The sequence below is a fragment of the Ursus arctos genome, unplaced genomic scaffold (assembly GCF_023065955.2).
Source record: "Ursus arctos isolate Adak ecotype North America unplaced genomic scaffold, UrsArc2.0 scaffold_10, whole genome shotgun sequence".
In the NCBI taxonomy this organism is placed as follows: domain Eukaryota; kingdom Metazoa; phylum Chordata; class Mammalia; order Carnivora; family Ursidae; genus Ursus; species Ursus arctos.
Window position 1 is genome coordinate 11,275,605 of NW_026622764.1, and position 21,921 is coordinate 11,297,525.

Genomic DNA, 21,921 nt, shown 5'->3' on the forward strand with positions numbered 1-21,921 from the left:
AAGCATGGGTGAACGAAGGAAGCAGTCATCTCAGTGGAGCAATGTCAGAGTGAGCAGAAGGGACTGCACTCCACACCTGTTCCCGCTGATCTTCGCATTTTCTTTTCCAGAAAACAAGGTTCATGCCACTGTTATTCATATGGTTAAAAATGCAACCATTCTGACAGAGATTTAAAAAAAACAGAAATCACACGTGAGGTAGAAATAAATCACTTCTGTGACTTCTCCTGAAACTGCACTTTGATGAGAGGGGGAGGAGGAGGAGGGGGAAAGAAAGCAGAGGGAGCCTACCGGGCTCCTGAGGCAAATAGGGAGGCGCAAACCTCAAGACAGTCAGTCAAGTGCTGGCATCAGGTTGCTTTAAATTTGTTTCAAATATGGATCATAAGGGGCCACGTTTCTGTGTAGCAACACACGGAATTAGATGGTGTGTCCGTTAGTTGGCATCTGGCAATGCCCCCCTTAGTTTTCGCCATCATGTACTGACGGTGGGTGGCTGAGTTACGGAGCAACGGAAGTTTCTCTCCTCAAGTTTGTTTCACCAAACAGTTCTTAAGAGGTAGCTTGTATCACTTTATATATTTATTAAATATCACCGAAGTGTCATCTAATAAAGCGATGCTTCGTACTACATGCCGAACACACTGCACAATAAAACACAATCGCCACAGCTGCTTTCTTAAAGTCCTCACAACTAACTTTCAAACCAAATACTATTAAAATTGTCATCTACATAAGGATCCAAATAAGAGGTTTCAACTAGGTAAATTAAAAATGAAGTCTCGATTTCTGGAAAGACACATAGGAAAGTGTTAACAGTGATTGTCTTCCGGGTGGAGAACTCTTGACTAGAGGATGAAGACAAATTTTCTCTATATTCTTTAGTACAGTGTGAATTGTGTACCATGTACATGGATTGCCTATTCCCAAGGAAAAATGGAATTAAAATAGAGAAAATTAAAATAAATATTCAGGCTCTAAGTTGAAACTGTGAATAGTAGATATCCTGCTAAAGTGCTTTTTCTTAAACCTCCAAGGTAAAGGGAAACAAGCTCTACTATTAAAAAACAGCCCTCTCTCCTCCACCCTCTGCATCTCAATAGCCGTGTGTAATTCCTTTGAGGGGCCTAGTAAGCATGTGTGGGAGTTAAAAATGCATTTAATCATTTCCCCCCAAAGTTTGACAGAAGTGTGGCAAGGAGGGCCATCTGTTTTGTTTGAATGAGAAATGACCCAGCATTCTGATTTCAATTAGCCTCTTTGTAGCTTTCTGTTTGAGCTGGTTCCATGGGTAACAGTTCAAACTAAGTGTAGAGAGGAGCTGGCCAAGTTCTGCCAGTGCTGATTTGTTTTAACAACTGTCAGTGATCATGGAACAAGTATACAAGACAATGTTGCTGGATATGCATTAAAATGCATAATTTCATGGAATCAAAACAGCACATTCTAGAACCTGAGAGCTAAACAAAATATTGAAATGGTGTCTTTACGTCATTATATCGAACAATTTAAATATTTAAAAGCAGTATCACTTACCTAAATTCTTAGTTTCACTCAATAAATACACACCTACTATGTGCCAAGTACTGTTATGCTCCAGGCATGAACCAAAGAGGATGTAAGCGGTGGTTCCTGCCCTTCAGAAAGAAGTCTGTGATGTATTTGGGAGGATAAGCCTGTAAAGTCAAACAATAATCTGAGTGGTATTTAAGACAGTAATAGGAGAGCTGTCAAACATCACTATGTAATTTAACAGATTACTAGGAGTTCAGGGGATGGGAAGGATTACTTGGGCCAAAACCTTTATACTGGAGGGGTCTGATCCGTAGTGCTAAAGCAGGATTCTAAAGCCTGTGTCCCTTTACACCCTTTACATCACTTCCACTCGTCTCTCTCTCTCCCTCTCTCTCTCACACACACACACACACACACACACACACACACACGTGGCAGGTTTCCAAAGATGGGTATACAGCCTCTAGAATGGTTAAAGGTAACCCAAGATGCATCACTGTATTGGTGAAGGTCCAAACACCCTGCAGGCTTTAGGGAAGCCAGCCTCAATCTTCGTCCTAGTCCTGCCTCTCAGGGTGTGTTTGTCAAACACCCCAGATTCCTGGGCCCCTGTCCTGCACAGTTGATGGCTCTGATACGAGTCATGCAATGGGTCTCAAGGAAGTCATATGAATGGGGGGAAGAGGGGTCACTTTTGATGGCAGCTAGTTTGCGCAATTCCAGTAATGACCAATTCACCGTTTCCCTGCAGGTAAAGCAAATGCCACTGCACTCAGATGCTCCCAGTTCTTACCATCTCATTTCCTGATGTCCTAAAGGAAGATTCTACCACCTCAGTTCTGCAGCTTCATGTTTCTTATCATGACCCCTTCTCCTCAAGGGGCTGGTGAAGTTCTTCAAAGTCACATAATCCAAAGCAGATGAGTGGGAGTCTGGAGGGGGTCCTTTGACCCCTAGTGGTGGCAGCCTAAGAGGACTTTGTGGTAGGGCTATGGTTCAGCAGCAGGATCATGGGATGGATTCTTCTGAGTCCACAGCTCCTTCCACCCTCGCGCTGCCAAAGCAGGACACAGGCAACTCTCCTGTGGTCAACCCTCACCCTCCCAGCTAGTTCGCTACTATACCTGAAAGAGTCCAAGTCAACACACTGCAACATACCTTGTCTGTCTGCAGCATCAGCCAGAAGAGAGCCTGGTTCACTCTGACTCACGGGCCTATGATTTTCTTCTATAATACCGTTAACAAAAACATGTAGCTTATATTGAGGAAAAAAATCAGATTTGAATTCTACATAGACATCGATTATAAAGTATCAGTAAAAACTAGCTTTTAAAAGTAAACACTAATCCTTCAATCTATCATTTTTCAGTTAAATCTGTCATATTTTTCTTTTCAGAGAAATTAATGACCTATGATTATAGTACTATTTATATATCACAGTCAAGACCATTCATGTGGCCTAGACTGCTTTTTGCTAAAAATAGCCAGAATAACAAATAAGACCTTTAGGAGCCAATGTTTTCTTCTTTATAAAATAACTCATTAATAAAAATGTCAACTGTATCAGGGGGCCAAAGAATAAAAGAGAACAAAAGATAATCAAATGTGAGAAAGAACATAGAAAGTTCAAATGGGCAGGCCAAAGAAATCCAGTAGAATTTCAAAAGCCAGAGAAATGTGCAGAAACAGTGATTTTTAGTGTTTAGACTTCAAATTACAGTTAAGGAGAGAACAAATCAGAGAAGGAAACAGGTTTGACTCAACAGTAAACATTTCTGAGAAAGCAAAGCGTTATGTTCTACATATGAATTTCCCTGCAGGCAGAGATGTTATGGCCACTGTCCAGGCTATAGGAGAAAAATAGAGATATGGAAAAATTTAATACATAAATTTACAGATTAATGAAATACCAGAACGTCCTGCTATCCATAGGCGAAAGGTGAGGAATGCATTCTGTTAAGTGGTCATTTACTCTGTTCGTTAAAAACCAAAAGCAGGCCTTTATAAAGCCTTCTCAAGTTAATCATTTAAAAAAATCCTTAAGGCCTGTAATACTTTATAATTTTCAAAGGGTTTTGTGACTCGTGGCATTACATCATCTTGGCTAGTATATGTAAAAGTATGAGGGACTGACAGCACAGATTTAAGATATTGCTTAATTTTCAAGTCAAACATCAAATGGAACAAAGGCACCAGATACCCATTCATGACCACAGAGCAACCTCTGGGCAGCGCTGTGTACCACCTGGGCACCGTGTTCGGTGCGGTGAATGCAGAAAGGTCTAGCCTCAGCTACTTCCCCCAGGTGCTCCATCACCTAAACAGCACCCTGTGGAGGCACTCCCTTCACTTAAAGCACGGATCATACGCCATAAAACCCTAACAGCAAATGTTAAACAGCGTTACTGATTAAGACTACTTTTAATACTGGCATTGCTTAAGATGAGCCAATCAGCCAAGAGTTGGGACACTGAGAAAAAGGCACAACTAGGTAAATTCTGAAGTGACAAGCAAAGGAAAAACGACTCAGAAATCTTGTGACTGCCCTGTGTGTTCATGGCACAGCGGCAACCAAGGCTAGTGGGCTGGAGCCGCAGCAGCAGACTCCTCAGTCAGTCACAGCCACAGAGAAGAGGCCGTGTCCTTCACAGTGTCTAACCACTGGTCTTGCCTTCCTCTTTGCTGGCTCCTTCCTCATCTTTACTCCCTCCAAAATCTTTTCCTTTGATATTTTTATTTTTCCAATTGCCTCACCATTATTTAATTGTAAAATGTGCTTACTGCAAAGTATAAAGAAAAATAAAAGTTTTACATAAAAATTCTATCAAAACAGTAAGCTCACTACTTTAGTCACTAAGCTAATTGTTTAGGGAAGGAAAAATAAAATTTAAGCTTAACTTCAGTCAACAAAACTAGCCTAGTTCTGAATCCAGTTTTTTTTATAAAACCTTTTGTTTAGTCAACCAGCTTATCTCAACTGTACTTTAACAGTATTATATATAAAAAACTAAATATACTTTAACATAGAAAATAAATTTGAAAGGAACTGCTCTATCTTAAGTCTCTATGTGAGAAGTTAAAAATAACTAGAGCTCCTTCACGCTTCAAAACCAACAGGTTAGTTTTTTAAAAAAACGGTATCAACATAAAATTGGTAAGAGCCTAGCAACTTCACTATCTGATTTGTTCTCTCATAAGCAGCAAGCACTGAGCCCCTAAAATACAAGATGAATATTCTTATAGGTATAAGCAGACTAATGTTTCTGAAATCATCCCAAACTTCTATTTCCACATAAGTGGATTTCAATTAGATGAATGTGAAAGAGAAATAGTTCCTTTTTTTTTTTTTTTTAAAGATTTTATTTATTTGAGAGAGAGAGAGAGAGAGAGAGAAAGCATGAGTGGGAGGAAAGGGCAAAGGGCAGGGAGAAGCAAGCTCCTCGCTGAGCAGGGAGCCTGATGTGGGGCTCGATCCCAGGACTCTGGGATCATGACCTGAGCAGAAGGCAGATGCTTAACCAACTGTGCCACCCAGGCACCCCAGAAAGTTACTTCTTAACTTTTAAGAAATATAACTGTGAAAACCAAGTGAAGACAATGTAATCATAAAGACGGAGGTTTGCTAGTCATTGCAAATTATAAACAAATACTGACTTAAAAAAATTAAAAATGGGGTGCCTGGATGACTCAGTCAGTTTGGCATCCAACTCTTGATTTCAGCTCAGGTCATGATCTCAGGGTCGTGAGACTGAGCCCTGTGTCAGGTTTTCCACTGGGCCTGAAGCCTGCTTAAAATTTTCTCTCTCCCTCTCTTTCTGCCTCTCTCCCCCTCAACCCTATCCCCTGCTCATGCTCTCTCTAAAACAAATAAAATAAACAAATAAATAAATAAAATGATTGAGATTTTTTATTAAAAAAATAAATAAAAATACCGTGTTTTGAAAACCAGGTCAAAAATATAAAATCCTTAATGACAATGTAGTTAGGCCCATACTAACCAATAGACTTACATCATTTATCTGGCTAGATGTGCACAACTAAAATTTCTATTACTGCCTAATAGTGAAAATCTCAGATTTATCACAAAACCCAAGAGACTGAATTTCATTTAGATCAACCAAGAAAGTGTTACATGAACAAAAATCAGTAAAATCTGATAAAACAGTATAAACCATTTTAAAATACCATTGGTAAATGATTTGTTTATAGACTCTCCTTGAATATGCAATAGGTAATGATGCAATGAAGACGTTTTTACAATATTTATTAAGATAACAAATTTATAAATTGAAAGACTCAGAGGCACATAGTTTAAAAGGCCAATACCATGGGAATAATGAAGTCAACACAGAAAAGAAGATATGAACAGTTACAACCAATACAAGATTTCTTTTAAAGCCACATACCCCCAATAAACACATCATATGAATCATCCTTCAAAATTACCATGATAAAAAGTTATTTCCTTCAAAGAAAAATAATTCTTTCCACCTACCGAGCCTAGAAAATCCTATTTACAATGAACTGTCCTGCATTTCATCAGTACTGTTTCATATGGCCTCCTCTATTCTGCCATTAGAAGTATTGAAAATTTTATAGCTATTGTATTTACAAATGCACATATTTAAATTTGCTCTTCATTGAGAACAACTGAATATATACTTAATCAAATCACGATACAAATGTTTTAGTGTTGAAAACACATTTTGTGGAGACAGGTGTATGGGAAGAGGTGTATTTAGAATTATGTTGTTTCTGAAGGATTACTAGGCCAATAAGTCTGATAAAACTCAAGGTAGTCACAAAAACAGGTCTTTGTTGATGAAGAATTTAATTTATTTCTGTTTTAACTGGACACACTGGCTTCTTCAGTCAACCTTCACCACACTGTATATTTTGGTAACAAACCAAAAGCATGCAAAGAAGCCAATTGTTCCTATAAAAGAAAAAACAAAAATAAACACTTTTCCAGAGGAAATTTCATAATTTACATAAAAACACAGACTTAAAATGGTTGGTTCCTTTAAAAAAGCCACAAAACTATGAACTATTACTTACCAGGCATAGATCCATAAGCTTTTTTGAAAAATATACAACTATCTCAAATCAAATCAAATTTTTTACAGAAATAGGACTTGTAATACTTTAAGATTACCTAAGCTTTCTATAATACATTCTTTTCCTTATTACATGCAAGAAATCTGAAATTAAAAGCTGAATAGGATACCAATTCTCCTTTCCTATTTAATAAGATTATTTTATCACAAAATGGAAAACTGATATTAAAATTAATTCAAGGTATGATATGAATAGCTTAAAGAGAATATCAGATTCATAGAAAAATTAAATGGGTATATTTTCTAAGTATAGTTATTGGGAATTATCAGTTTCTAAAGAATTACAATATAACTAAACTCGTAGTTTCTACAAAGTGTTAAAAGTGATAAATTAGGATAGTAACAAAGATGCAGCCCCATGAATATGAGAGGTGGCACGGTGTCAGAGGACAGGGCAGCTCTGTCGAGACTGTGTATTATCCTCGGACTAGTCAACTAACATCTCCAGGCCCATTTCTTATTAAAACAGAGATAATTTGGGGGTGCCTGGGTGGCTCAGTCAGTTAAGTGTCTGCCTTTGGCTCAGGTCATGATCTCAGGGTCCTGAGATCGAGCCCCGCATTGAGGTTCCCTGCTCAGTAAGGAGCCTGCTTCTCCCTCTCCCTCTGCCCCTCCCCCTGCTTGTGCTCTCTCTCTCGAATAAATAAAATCTTTAAAATAAAATAAAATTGAAAAAAGCAGAGATAATTTTATCTGCCCTATATAGAGTAAATGAGATGATTCATGAAAAAATATATGCTTTTCAAGTATCTTCATTAGTCTAGATTCCAAAAAACTTGAATCCTAGACAGGTGACAAAAATGACACTCAGTTAAGTAAATGTCTAATGGCCACATGGCTGGCTGGTAATAGGATCAGAACACAAATTCACTTTTTCTGGCTTCAAATATAGTGCTATTTTAAACCTTACCATGCTTAGATTTACTAAACATAAATTCTGAGGCTCTGTTTTGCAAAAGAATATTTACTGAATTGTGAACTGCCTACCATATTTTTAAAAACTGCAATTTTTCCAGAATCACCCCCTGAGAATATTAAGTCTAAGTGCTGAAGAACACAGAAGGGGATATACATATCTTCGTGTAAGCTTTATATTTAAAGTTCCAATGTTTTCACCATTGTTTTAAATGCAATACAAAGAAAAGCATTAAAGGAGATTTTCTAAGTCAAGAGACTATATATGGGACGATATTATGGGATGTTATAAACATTATTGTACTCATTCATACATCACACGTGTCCCTACAATGTGCCAGTCACTGTGTTTTAGAGGACATAAAAATACACCTTTTGGATATTCAAAAGATCATTATTAAGCTTTGTGAAGAGGCTGGGGCTAAGTTTAGAACAGTAATGGTGAAAACATAAATGTATTTAAACAACCTTATACTTAGCAAGAACTTCAAGATAGTAAGATACTTAAGTTGAGAAAATACATTTGTCACCATATTTGGCAACCTTAGGTTTTGTTCTTAACAAAATACTCCTAGTATTTTATTTTGTTCTTAATATGGGATAAATCTAATGTACATACTGGAAGTGGCATCTTTCCTTACGTGACAGCATCATTGTTTTGTAGAGCAGACTAACTTCGATAACATGGTGGATTGGAGTACTGAAGTAAATACACATGTTCCCCACTTTAGACACATGCAAGACCCTCAAAGAGCTCACCACTCCCCTGCAGAGAATCTTTCCCATAAAGTGAAATACACCAAAAGTTATTGGTTAAACTGGTTAATTTGAGGCGGCTCCCAAACTTAGATCACAAAGTTTTACTCTGAATAAACACAATGTGACACTAAAAATCAAGAACAATAAAGTTTTAGGTGTTAAACTATCAGTACATCACATGCCTGGAAAAACAAGAGACATTCACTAAGATCACGACTTTTTGCATGCAGGCAAGAATAAATTATTCTGTATGTGCACTTATGGACACACAGTATAGATGCACAAGAACAGTAATTCCTTGTTTCACAGGCTACCTCTGTTTTACAGACTATTTATTAAGATTTATGGCTGTGGACCTATCTTATCTATCACATGGCACCAAGATAAATCCCCCCCCCCAACACACACACACCTACCCCCGCTCTGTCTGACCAATGACCTGGAACATAAAATCAGTGTAAGAGCCTGAAGCTCATTCTACACTGATACAGCAACAGGGAACATCAAACCCTACCTAATTCTCCTAAATGTTAACAGATGACTAAAAATAGAACAGTTCTAATTATTTTTAATTCGGTTTTCCTTTTCAGATCCTATACTTTCTCACACAGCATGCAACAAAGTCTAAGATAAAATTTTATTTTTTATTTATTTAAAAAGATTTTGTTTTTTTATTTATTTGTCAGAGAGAGGGAGCAAGCACACAAGCAGGGGGAGCAGCAGGCAGAGGGAGAAGCAGGCTCCCCACTGAGCAAGGAGCCTCATGTGGGACTTGAACCCAGGACCCTGGGATCATGACCTGAGCCAAAGGCAGATGCTTAACCAACTGAGCGACCCAGGCATCCCTAAGATAAAATTTTAGATGCACATTTTTCGTGAAAAAGAAAGGTCCCACAATTTTCTTTTTTTTTTAGTTTGGGTTATTCTATAAATGTTTACCAAGCAACTACTCTCAAGGGCTCTAAGACGCAGAAAACTTTTATCTTGTGAACAGATAAGACACACATATGTAACATAAACACCGACGCTTCCCATTTAGGCACCTGGATTTTGAAGTGGAGATATAAATCCGTAGTTTAAAACTTCTGGAATAAGGAATGTGCTATGATTGTGTTTGCTTGATGACATTTTTCTCAAGTTCACCTTGACTTCACCCCCTCAATTTCTACTTATCCCCAAACTTAGGTAGCTAAAGCTTTTTACCCTCCCTCTGAAATGAGCATGAGAAAGACTGCACCATTAAGAGGTTACCAGGGGAAAACTGGGCCAGTGTGGGTCCAGGTACCCCCGGCTGGTAGAAGAACAATGGAGCATGTCTAGCCTTCTTCCTTTAGGTTTGGTTCCCTCACTTCTGGTTTACTGACGTGCCCCTCACAGCGGGGCAGACCAAAGAATGCTTAGCTGCACTGAGAACTAAACACAGGAGTGCTGAGTAGTAGATAGCTTCATGGATTTTATAAAAGGAAATATTTATAAATAATTTGTCTACAAACTTGTTAACTAAAACTAATCATTTTAATTCTTACCGGTAAAAAGAAAGAAGATCAAAACCATTATCATGGTATAGCCAAAGTACAGAATTGTACTTGCTGTTCCTGTGATCTGCAGTTTTGAAAAGAAGTAGTGTATTGCATATATTAAGAAATAAACTGCAGTAAAGCCACTGGTAAGGAATGAACGCCATTGCCAATGATAATCCTAGGTAGAAAAGAAAAAAAACAAGAATTACTTTGCAATTAATAGATAACTTGTAGGTGAAGAGAGTTATAAAGCAAACACATCTAAGTGAAACAACCCCAAACCTAATTATTGCTATTATTTCCAGTCTCATTCCCCTACTGAACTCTGCCCATTTCTCTCCTCATTAAAGATGCTAAAAACCATCCCCCCTACTTTTGGGGGAGCTACTTGAAACTGGCTAAAAACACGTTGAAAAATCTTTTTTTTTTTAAGATTTTATTTATTTATTTGAGAGGGAAAGCGAGTGAGCAGAACTAGGGGGAGCGGCAGGCAGAGGGAGAGGGAGAGGGAGAAGCAGGCTCCCCGCCAAGCAGGGCGCCCGACGCAGGGCTCGATCCTAGGACCCCAGCCATCATGACCCGAGCCAAAGACAGACGCTTAACCGACTAAGCCACCCAGGCGCCCCTGAAAAATCTTAAATGGTTTATGTACTTTAAAATGTACTCCTCCCAAAGAAAAGCAATGTACAAGAGCTTACTTATGTAATTCAAAATTAATATTACTTCTCTTACAGTCTGGTTAACTGTATATTAGGAAGATTATCCTATCAAAGCCTGGTTGAAATCTATTTTTAGTTACTACTAACAAAATTTAAACAAAGTCGATATTTATTTATTTGATAGAGAGAGAGACAGCAAGAGAGGGAACACAAGCAGGGGGAGTGAGAGAGGGAGAAGCAGGCTCCCCACTGAGCAGGGAGCCCGATGCGGGACTCGATCCCAGGACCCTGGGATCATGACCTGAGCCGAAGGCAGAAGCTTAATGACTGGGCCATCCAGGCACCCCAACAAGGTCAGTATTTAAAACAGCTCTTCTTATTTTCACATAAAGTAGCTTAGCAGGAGATCTTAAAAAAAAATACTTCACTCTTTTCTACCCCTTGGAATATGTGAAAAATAAATATACTTAAAAAGCATACCAGCACAAATGAGAAAATCTTAAGGAATCCACACACAGAAACTACTAGAGCAAATAAATTCAGCAAGTTGCAGGGTACAAGATTGAAATGAAAATCAGCTGTGTTTTTAAATGCTAATATGGAACCATTTGAAAAGGAAATTTAAAAAATAATTCTATTTACAACAGCATCCAAAAAAATAAAATACCTAGGAACAAATTCAACCAAGGATGTGAAAGGCTTATATACTGAAAACTATAAAACATTGGTAAAAAAATTAAAGATGACTGAAATAAATGGAAAGACATCCTGTGCTCATGGACTAGAAGACTTAATACTGTTAAGATGGCAATACTGGAGCGCCTGGGTGGCTCAGTCGGTTAAGGGTCTGCCTTCAGCTCAGGTCATGATCCCGGAATCCTGGGATGGAGCCCTGCATCGGGCTCCCTGCTCTGCTGGAAGCCTGCTTCTTCCTTTCCCACTCCCCCTGCTTATGTTCCCTCTCTCGCTGGCTGTCTCTCTGTCAAATAAATAAATAAAATCTTAAAAAAAAAAAAAAAAGACGTTTCCTAAAAATCTCACAGATTCAATGCATTTGCTATCAGAATTCCAATGACCTTTTTTGCAAAAAATGAAAAGCTGATCCCAAATTCATATGAAATTTCAAAGGGTCCTAAATAGCCAAAATAATCTTCACAAAAGAACAAAGCTGGAGGGCTTACCCTTCCCAATTCCAGAATTTACTACAAAGCTATAGTAATCAAAACAGTGTGGTACTGGCATAAGGACAGCATACACACCACTGGAACAGAACTGAGAATCCAGATATAAAACCATACATCTATGGCCAATGCATTTTCCACAAGGTTACAAGTCCATTCAATGAAGAAATGGTATTGGAAAAACTGAATATCCAACATGCAAAGGTGGATTCCTAATTAATTACCATAATAAAAATTAACTCAAAATGGATCAATGACCTAAATATATAAGCTAAAACTAGAGGTAAGTGAAAAAAACTGAGAAAAACTCAGAAAAAAACAGAGAGGTAAATTTTCATTGCCTTGGATTTAGCAATGAATTTTTAGATATGGCAACAAAAGAAAAAAATAGATAAATCAGACTTTATCAAAATTAAAAACTTGTGTAAAGGCCATTACCAAGTAATAAATACAACCTACAATATAAAAATATTTGCAAATATATTCTCTAATTTATCTGATAAAGGTCTAGTATTTAGTATTTGGTATACAGAACTCTTACAACTCAACAAAAAGATGAACTACCCAGTTCATAAACGGGCAAAAGATCTGAACAGACATTTCTCCAAACACGATACAGATGGTCAACAAGCAAAAAGAAGATGCTCAACATCATTAGTCACTGGGAAATGAAAATCAAAACCACAAAAAGATACCACTTCATACCTACTAGGATGGCTAGAATTAAAAAAAAAAAAAAAGGGGGAACACAGCAGCAAGTGTAGGAAAGGATGTGGAGAATTAGAACCCTTGTGCATTGCTGGTACGAATGCAAAATGGTACAGCCACTGTGAAAAACAGTTTGGTGGTTCTGCAAAAAGTTAAAGAATTATCATGACTCAGCGATTCCACTCCTCTGTATATACTCCAAAGAACTGAAAACTGGTACTCAAAACAAGTATTTGCACGTGAATGTTCACTGCAGCACTATTCTCAATAGCCAGAAGATGGAAACAAATCTAATTTCCATCAACAGATAAATGGATAAATTGGGATATAGCTCTACAATGGAATATTATTCAGCTATAAAAAGTAACAAAGTACTGAATCTTGAAAACATTCTGCTAAAGTGAAAGAAGACAGACCCAAAAGGCCACATATTGTAGGATTCCATTTATGTGAAATGTCCAGAATAGGTAAATTTGTAGACAGAAAGCAGATTGGTGATTGCCAGGGTCTTGTAGGGAGAGGAGAATGGGAAGTAACTGCTTAATAGGTATGAGGTTTTATTTAAGGGTGATGAAAATATTTCAGAACTAGAAAGAGGTGGTAGTTACACAACACTGTAAATGAATGTAGTAAATGCCCTGGACTGCTCGCTTTAAAATGGCTGAGTTTAAGTTATGTAAGCTTAACCTTAATTTTTTAAAAAAAAGCATCTCAAGTTTAATAAAGTTAGATTTAACCTCCTGTATAGAAAATAACTACACCGGGGATGTACTGTATGGTGACTAACATAATAAAAAATCATTATTTAAAAAAAAAAAGAAAAAAAAAAAAGAAAAAAGAAAATAACTACAAAAGAATGATTTAATACAACCCAGACCTCTAAAAATTAATTCTACATATGAATGCCATCATTTTGCCATGAATATAATTCATTAAAATGTAATCACTGAAATGTTTTAATGAATTTTTCCACTTAAAAATGTTTACTAAACTTTCAGTCTAGAAATACCTATATTTTGTAAAGAATATTAATTTTTAATTCAGACATTTAAAAGCTCAAAAATGAAAACTTAGCATAATGTGCTATTCTCAGAAAATTAACATTTATAAATTTAAGCTCTAAATAAATATAAATACAGTGAACTGAGATACTATCTTAATCCATTCCTAAAGAAGGCTACATTTGATTTAGGAATACAGGTCCATTTCTATCTTAATAAACACATATTTACAGAAATTATTTCAATTAATAGTATTCAAAGTTGCTTTATGCCGAAAGTATAAATACTGTCTACAAATTAATATAAGTGAACATTGTTAATACATACCTCTGCACATAGGTGGAAATAGCAAAGAAGTATAGTTGCTTCTGAACATGTAATCACCAAAATGATAAACACCAGAAATAGGAAGCCAAACATGTAATACATCTGGTGTGACCTATAATAAACACGTGAGAATTAAACTAAAAACATTTTCTCTTGACACAGTAAATGACACAATCTTTTCACGTTCCCTGAATTGGGGAAGGTTTGCTTTTTGTCCCAACTAATCAAAGACAACAAATTCTCGTAAGTGTAGACAGTGATGGAGTAGGGGTGGGGCAAGGAGAGGAAAGGATTCGGCAATGTCATCGGATTCTGTCTTCTCACTCAACCCGAAACTCTTACTCAAATATGCTTAGTCTAATTGTCTACCGGTGAGTCAGATAAATTCAATAAAAAATTAATGGACAGGCAGAGCCAAAGTAAAAAAGGGTTCCATTTGGTACAAATTGTTTCTTATCGTGTGTGACAGAAACATCTGAATTGTGAAAATGCTTTCACAATCGAGAAGGAAAGATATGTTCTAGTCGCTAAAAAGCTCAAATTCAGTTCTGACTTTATGCTACTGCAAACCCTGGTACCTGCTGTAACATGCCGATGTGACTGACCGATGATGATATATTGCAGTGTATACTCCCTGATAACAGACTGGCTCAAAATTAGCACTATGAGTTTCTCCATGCAAACAAGAAATCAGAGAACGAAGGAATCCTGGGATTAGTAAGAACTCTGAAGGTCATCTACCTCCACCCTTCTCCCAGCACTCGCTCGACTCCCCTTTATCACAGGCTCAGAGTAGCTTTTCTCTGAAGCAATACAGATTACTTATTGAAGAACACAGGTTTGGATAGACAGGTTAATTTTCTGTTACATGGTAGCTGTTTGACACAAATAAATTACTTAACATCCAAACCTTCACCTCTTTCTCTCTAAAATGGGATAATACCCACCTCATAGAGGTCTGAGAATTAAAAGAACTAATAAGCACTCAACAAATAATGGCTGTTATCACCACTGTTCCTTTTCTCACACGGAAGAGATAAAATAACCTTTTGGCTCTCAAGGTTTTTGATTATTAGAGAACAGTTTACATTTATAAGATATAAATAGTCATTCAGAGAAACAAAAAGAGAAAGTTAATACTACATACAATGATAATGGGAATAAGAAGACTTCACCCTTAGCTTACCAGATACTATTCAGAATGAAGAAAAGCTGTATAAAGATGCAGCCAAAGGGTAAAATCCCTCCCATGATAATACCAGGCAATGGCTTTGTGTAGAAGGACTGCTCAGGAATCTGACGTGGAATCTGATTGGTTCGAACGGGGTGTTCAATGGCCTTCAGTAAAATAAAGAAAGCATTCACAATTATGTATTTATTTTAAAAATTCTTCTCTATATTAGACTATTTGCCTGCTTTTCTCTCAGCTTCCAAGCCAACACTACTGACAATACAAATCTACTTAAATCATCAAACTGAAATGTGTATTTAGAAGCAATGACCCAAACACTATCAGGACAATATTCATCTGTGCACTGGAGCAAGCCACCACTGTTTCCAGCAGCTATCCACTAATGGCTTTAGATAAAGTAAGAAATACATAGAAGGAGATAATGTAGTACTTAAAAATAATAGTTAAGACAAAAGTAGAGTTACTTTTTCCCTTTTAGTTATATACTTGTAAGACATCAGCTGGTTCTGAAATTACTGTCAATGTATTTTTATTTGGAGATGGGCAATGTCATCTTTATTAAAATAGCTGAATTCTACTAAGACTTAAGAACACAAAGGCAAAAATGAATGGCTATATGAAGCTTTATGACCATAAGCTATTGATAATATTCTCCCTTTCATAACACGACATGGTAGTACAAAAATAAGTGAAACCTAAAGTACCTAAAACACAGCTAAGGGGGAAAACGGGTACCTGCAGAAATTCACTTGCCTGCAAAAATTGCAAAAACATACTTCTATAGTTTTTGTGATGATACATCAGAAACTTAAAACTTGGTATTCTCATTGAGATTATACTTCTGTGGACTAAATTATTTTACAGATACACATGTGTACAGGTAGAGAATCATCATGTCCTTCCTTCAGTGTTTGTATTTTTAACAGGCATATTTTCAGAATTTTAAGTACTTATTTATGTAATCAAAAAAATTTTAAATCATGTTAGGTCACTATTTATGCTATATAGATTTAAAATAATAAATTTTCAATTCCCAAGAATTGAAGGCTGGCATGGTAGGTGCAGTGGAGATAATGAAGCACTGACAGCTTGTTCCGGGACATTCTGGGTCCCCTTCACAAAGTGTATGAGAGTAATTCATTATATTTCCTTTAACCTTGTGGACCAGACGCTTTCAGAGAAGAGCAAGGATAGTGAAGTGAGAAGGACAGTGAAGAATAAATTCTCATTTTCTTCTTAGCCTGAGGTCAGAAGAGGGCAGCAGAGGTGGAGAAGACTGGGGGGAGGGTGGAACTCAGCTTCAACGAGAATCTTCCTTAAAATCAAGTATTAGCAGGAAAACCATGTAAAATTTATTGTAAAGCTATATGTTAAAAAAAGGGTTACTGTACTTTCTAGTCACTTCTCCTATAGCTTTCCTCCTAACCCATACTCTTTGTTTACTTCGTTTTAAGAAATACAGAAACACTTAATGCTAAGGAAACAATGCCATATTTTTTAGGTTAGAAAAAAAAAGTAATTCAAGCATTTTTAATGTTAAAGGTCAAAGTTTTCATCAGTTTAAGTTAGCATTTCATTTCCTATTAATCTATACTTTCCACTCACTTACAAAAATTTGAAATCTAAGTTTACATCTGCAACTTCTCTACCACACCCCAAAAATACTATTTTAAGAATGACTGCAATCAAATTAAAAGGTCATCCGTTTTCTATAAAATCCAGATCACATCGGATAAATATATCTTTTAGACACCTTTTTTTTAAGACACTTTCCTATCTTTTAAGGTGGCATATGCTAATTTCCATAGCTGAAATTTATTTGAATAAATTAACACCTATAAACTTACATTCTTCTTAAAACCAAAGTATGCACCAATAAATGTTAGAGGCACAGATATGCAGAACCAAAGAGCCAATATGGCAACCAATGTTCCAAAAGGAATAGCTGCTGAAGATCCTTCTCCCCAGAGAATCAGATTCATTATAAAGAAGTCAGCAAATACGATCCTGAAAGACACAATAGGCTTTTGGGTAAAACTTGAGTCAGAAGCAAATGATATAGTACCAATCACATGTAATTAATATTATAATTTCTATGTTATACACAAAGAAAATGAAATTGCTGAGTAATGGGGTATATGAATTTAAAACTTCACTAGAAATTGCCAAATTACTTTCCAGATTTTTCTGCCTGACTTAAACTCCCACCAGCAGTTTATGAAAGTTATCTCTTTACATATTTCCTCATGTTTTAGATTGTCAAGTTTGTTGTTTTAATTTGCATTTCCTGTTGACAACTGCCTCTGAGCATCTTATGTTTGTTGGCTTTATAGGTACTATTTCTGTGACTTGCTGGTTACATCTACTGCTCATTTTTCATTTGGGTTGTACATCTTTTCCAAAGTTATAGGTGTGAGTTATTTATATATTCTAGCTACTAAATAATTCCTTGTTAAATATCTCGTTCTCCCAGTTGATAGCTTTTTATGAACCCAAACAAGTGAACGTGTGTACTAAATTTCCCTTCAGTCTTTCTTCTATGAGTACCTTTTTAAAAACATGGCTGTAATCATACTATAATTGCTTCTACACTCCCCACACACAGTTTTTAATGTGATCGGTCATCAATTTTCCCCTTTATCCGTTGTGTACTTTAAAAGAAGAAAGTCTTTCCTAACCTGGGATCATGATGATACTTTTCTATATTTTCTTCTAATCATCATGCCCATTACATTTAGATTGTACCTGGAATTGACTGTGTGTGACTGGTAAGAAGAGAGTTTCTCCCTTCATATAGACAATTTTACCAGCATCATTTAACACTTCCTCTGGTTTGTAATGCCACATCTAGCATGCTTCCACGAATATCTGGTCTATTTCTATGTTTTCTGTGCTAGTAGCCACGGCACATTGCCAAGCCCCTCGTACACTAGGTATTCTCATCGAGTAACATGGTGAATTTGTATCTCATACCAGTTAATTAGCTTTGTAAACTTGTCACCTGGATGGTGCATGTTTTGACAAGTTATTTCAGATATTGTGAAGGTTTTCTGTGGCTAATACTCCTGTGAATAGAGTCCTCTTCCCATACAACTACAACTACCATTAAAACATTTAATTTGCTATTGGTAGTATTCAGGATGTTGGAATATTAGCTGATATCTAGCCATACTGCCAAACTCTTGCATTAATTCTCTATGTTTTATGGCTGAAATTTGTTGATGTTCTCTGTATACAAATTATATTACAAATAAATTGAGATTTTTATTAATATAAGGAAGCATTTCTTTCTCCATTAAATTCTTTTTAAATATGGAAACAATGTTTAGTAACATCAAATGCCACTTTGTTGCGTCTACTGTAATAATTACATGCAGGTGTTTATTTACGTAAAATTACATGAATTAATTTTGTGTCATTACGTGGTACTTTTTTAATTAAATATTTATTTTTGAGAGAGAGGGAGGGAGAGAGGGAGGGAGGGAGGGACGTAGGGAGGGAGAGGGAGAACAGGAGCCGGGGGCGGGGGGAGGCAAAGGGAGAAGCAGACTCCTCGTTGAGCAGGGAGAATGACGTGGGACTGGATCCCAGGACCCTGAGATCGTGACCTGAGCCAAAGGTAGATGCTTAACTGACTGAGCCACCCAGGAATCCCATTAAATGGTACTCCTTTTCCTAGGTGAACACCAATTCTTCCTGCCCCCTTGGGTTCTTGGTGCACTCTTGTGTGCTTTTCCTCTCTCTCCCTCTCCCATTACCTCACCATCCTTCTGGTGAACATCTACTTTTCAGGGTGGGATGAAGAAGATAAATCAAAGAAGGGCTGATCAGAGATATAAAAAAACTGGTTTAAGATAATTTCTATGAAGCCAAAAAAGAAAGACGTTTCAAGGAGAAAGTATCCCAATATTAGATAATGTAGAGAGAGAGACTGAAGACAGAGAAAATGATTTCTAGGTTTAAAAATGGGAATGTGGGTCAGAAAAACTAAAAGGCAGCCCACGGAATGGGAGAATATATTTGCAAATGACACTACAGATAAAGGACTGGTATCCAAGATCTACAAAGAACTTCTCAAACTCAATACACGAGAAACAAATAAACAAATCAAAAAATGGGCAGAAGATATGAACAGACACTTTTCCAATGATGACATACAAAAGGCTAACAGACACATGAAAAAATGTTCAAAATCATTAGCCATCAGGGAAATTCAAATCAAAACCACACTGAGATACCACCTTACGCCAGTTAGAATGGCAAAAATAGACAAGGCAAGAAACAACAATTGTTGGAGAGGATGTGGAGAAAGGGGATCCCTCCTACATTGTTGGTGGGAATGCAAGTTGGTACAGCCACTCTGGAAAACAGTGTGGAGGTCCCTTAAAAAGTTAAAAATTGAGCTACCCTATGGTCCAGCCATTGCACTACTGGGTGTTTACCCCAAAGATACAGACGTAGTGAAGAGAAGGGCCATATGCACCCCAATGTTCATAGCAGCAATGTCCACAATAGCTAAATCGTGGAAGAAGCCTAGATGCCCTTCAACAGATGACCGGATTAAGAAGTTGTGGTCCATATATACAATGGAATATTACTCAGCTATCAGAAAGAACGAGTTCTCAACATTTGCTACAACATGGATGGCACTGGAGGAGATAATGCTAAGTGAAATAAGTCAAGCAGAGAAAGACAACTATCATATGATTTCTCTCATCTATGGAACATAAGAACTAGAATGATCAGTAGGGGAAGAAAGGGATAAAGAAAGGGGGGGTAATCAGAAGGGGGAATGAAACATGAGAGACTCTGGACTATGAGAAACAAACTGAGGACCTCGGAGGGGAGGGGGGTGGGGGATTGGGATAGGCTGGTGATGGGTAGTAAGGAGGGCACGTATTGCATGGTGCACTGGGTGTTATACACAACTAATGAATCATAGAGCCTTACATCGGAAACCGGGGATGTACTGTATGGTGACTAACATAATATAATAAAAAATCATTAAAAAAAAGAAAAGGGAATGTGGGGCACCTGGGTGGCTCAGTCATTAAGCGACTGCCTCTGGCTCAGGTCATGATCCCAGGGTCCTCGGATCAAGCCCTGAGTCGGGCTCCCTGCTCAGTGGGAAGTCTGCTTCTCCTTCTCCCTCTGCTTGTGTTCCCTCTCTCGCTGTGTCTCTCTGTCAAATAAAATCTTAAAAAAAAAAGGGGGGGGGAATGTTGTTGGTAACCTTTGAGAAAAGCTTTCACTAAAGTGATGGAGAAGACAGATGATGTGGCTTTATGCTGTAAATGTATGCTGAGAAAATGAGAAAAAAGGAATGTAGGATATTTTTTCAAGGCAGCTTGTTCGGAACGTAAAAGAAGTTAGATAGTAGAGGGAAAGATGCCTATGAGATGAAGCTCTTTTTAGGATTTAGGAGGCCTAAGTATATTTGTAGGAAAGGAGATGAAACACATGAACAGAACGTAGAAAAAGGGAGAAACAGAAGATGCTAGAGATTAGGAGGAATATCTGAAAGGCAAGATTCTGAAAGAAATCACAGCTGACTTATCCTGGGAAGAAGAGACACTTCTTTAGTTGACAAAAGCATTTAGTTTGAGAAAAGCATCTAAAAATCTGAATACAACATGAATGGCTGAGAAGCATGCTATTCTTCATGGAGATAATTATCTGAGAGAACCTTTATCCCAAACATGTATAAACAATGCAACTATTGTCACTCTTTCATTTCTGGCTTGCAAATGGAATAGTCCAGGTTTCTAAATTTAACTTTTGGCTTTCATTATTGCTGCTGATTGCTCAGAGGCTGGCTCCTGTCCACCAGAAATCCGAAGCTGGGAAGAAAGTGGGTTCTAGTTCTAGGACCAGACATCAATCAGATACTTGATATCAAAAGCTATCCTCCAAAGGGTCACAGTTATTGTTTGTTTTTTTGGTGTGATCATTGTTTTTTTTAAACGCTTGCTACATATTACTCTACTGAATGGAATAAACTCTAAATAAAACTTAATACTTTAAAACAATTTTTTATAACATTGTATGTCAACTATATTTCAAAGATATTAGTTTCAGGTGTACAACAGTGATTTGACAATGTCTATCCATTGCTCACTGCTCACCATGATAATAAAGTCACCGTCTGTTATATAATGTTAGTACAGTATTATTGACTATGTTCCTTATGCAGTACTTTTCACCTCTGTTGCTTATTTATTTTACAACTGGACGTTTGTACCTCTTAATCCTCTTCACTTATTTTGCCCATCCACCTCCCCTCTCCCCTCCGGCAACCACAAATTTGTCCTCTGTATTTATGAGTCTACTTCTGTTTTGCTTGTGTATTTTTAGATTCCACATGTAAGTGAAATATTATCGTATCTGTCTTTCTCTGTCTGACTTATTTCACTTAGCATAATACTCTCTAGGTCCATCCATATTGTCACAAATGGCGAGATCTCGTTCTTTTTTTATAGCTGAGTGATATTCCATTGTGTGTGTGTGTGTATATATATATATTCACACACACACCACATCTTCTTTACCCCATTCATCTATCAATGGACACTTAGGTGGCTTAAAGGTGGCAATACTTTTGACAGAAATCTGAAAATGTTCACTTCCCTAAACTATGTTCAAGTGAAAACCCCTTCTTGTGATCAGGTCAAAAGCTTTCAATGCAGCCTTACACATGGGCTAAGAAACAGACTTTAAGGAAAAGGAATGTAACAATTTCTCATGCCCAAAAATATTTTTCCAGGGATGCCTGGGTGGCTCAGTCGGTTAAGCGTCTGCCTTTGGATCAGGTCATGATCCCAGGGTCTTAGGACCGAGTCCCACATCAGGCTCCTTGCTCAGCAGGGAGCCTACTTCTCCCTCTGCCTGCTGCTCCCCGTGCTTGTGCTCTCTCTCAACAAATAAATAAAATCTTAAAAAAAAAAAAAAAGATACTTTTTCCAGATATGGCAGGTGGTAGTCACTGTGTAAATGTTTATTAAATATTCACTTTTTATCCCTTTTTAAA

The 21,921-nt window shown here is 37.2% G+C and overlaps 1 protein-coding gene across 1 annotated transcript in view; it reads right to left on the bottom strand.

Annotated features, from left to right (window-relative positions):
- Window positions 1–5,762: 5,762 nt before the first annotated feature.
- The window catches only part of TM9SF2 (transmembrane 9 superfamily member 2), a 57,892-nt gene continuing 41,733 nt past the window's right edge, over window positions 5,763–21,921 (bottom strand). The window contains exons 13-17 of the mRNA XM_026493533.4: window positions 16,742–16,901; window positions 14,889–15,040; window positions 13,703–13,814; window positions 9,833–10,004; window positions 5,763–6,451 (exon numbers count right to left, since the gene is read on the bottom strand). Of these exons, the coding sequence (XP_026349318.2) occupies window positions 6,384–6,451; window positions 9,833–10,004; window positions 13,703–13,814; window positions 14,889–15,040; window positions 16,742–16,901 (664 nt within the window). The 3' untranslated portion in view covers window positions 5,763–6,383. The remainder of the gene's footprint in view (window positions 6,452–9,832; window positions 10,005–13,702; window positions 13,815–14,888; window positions 15,041–16,741; window positions 16,902–21,921) is intronic.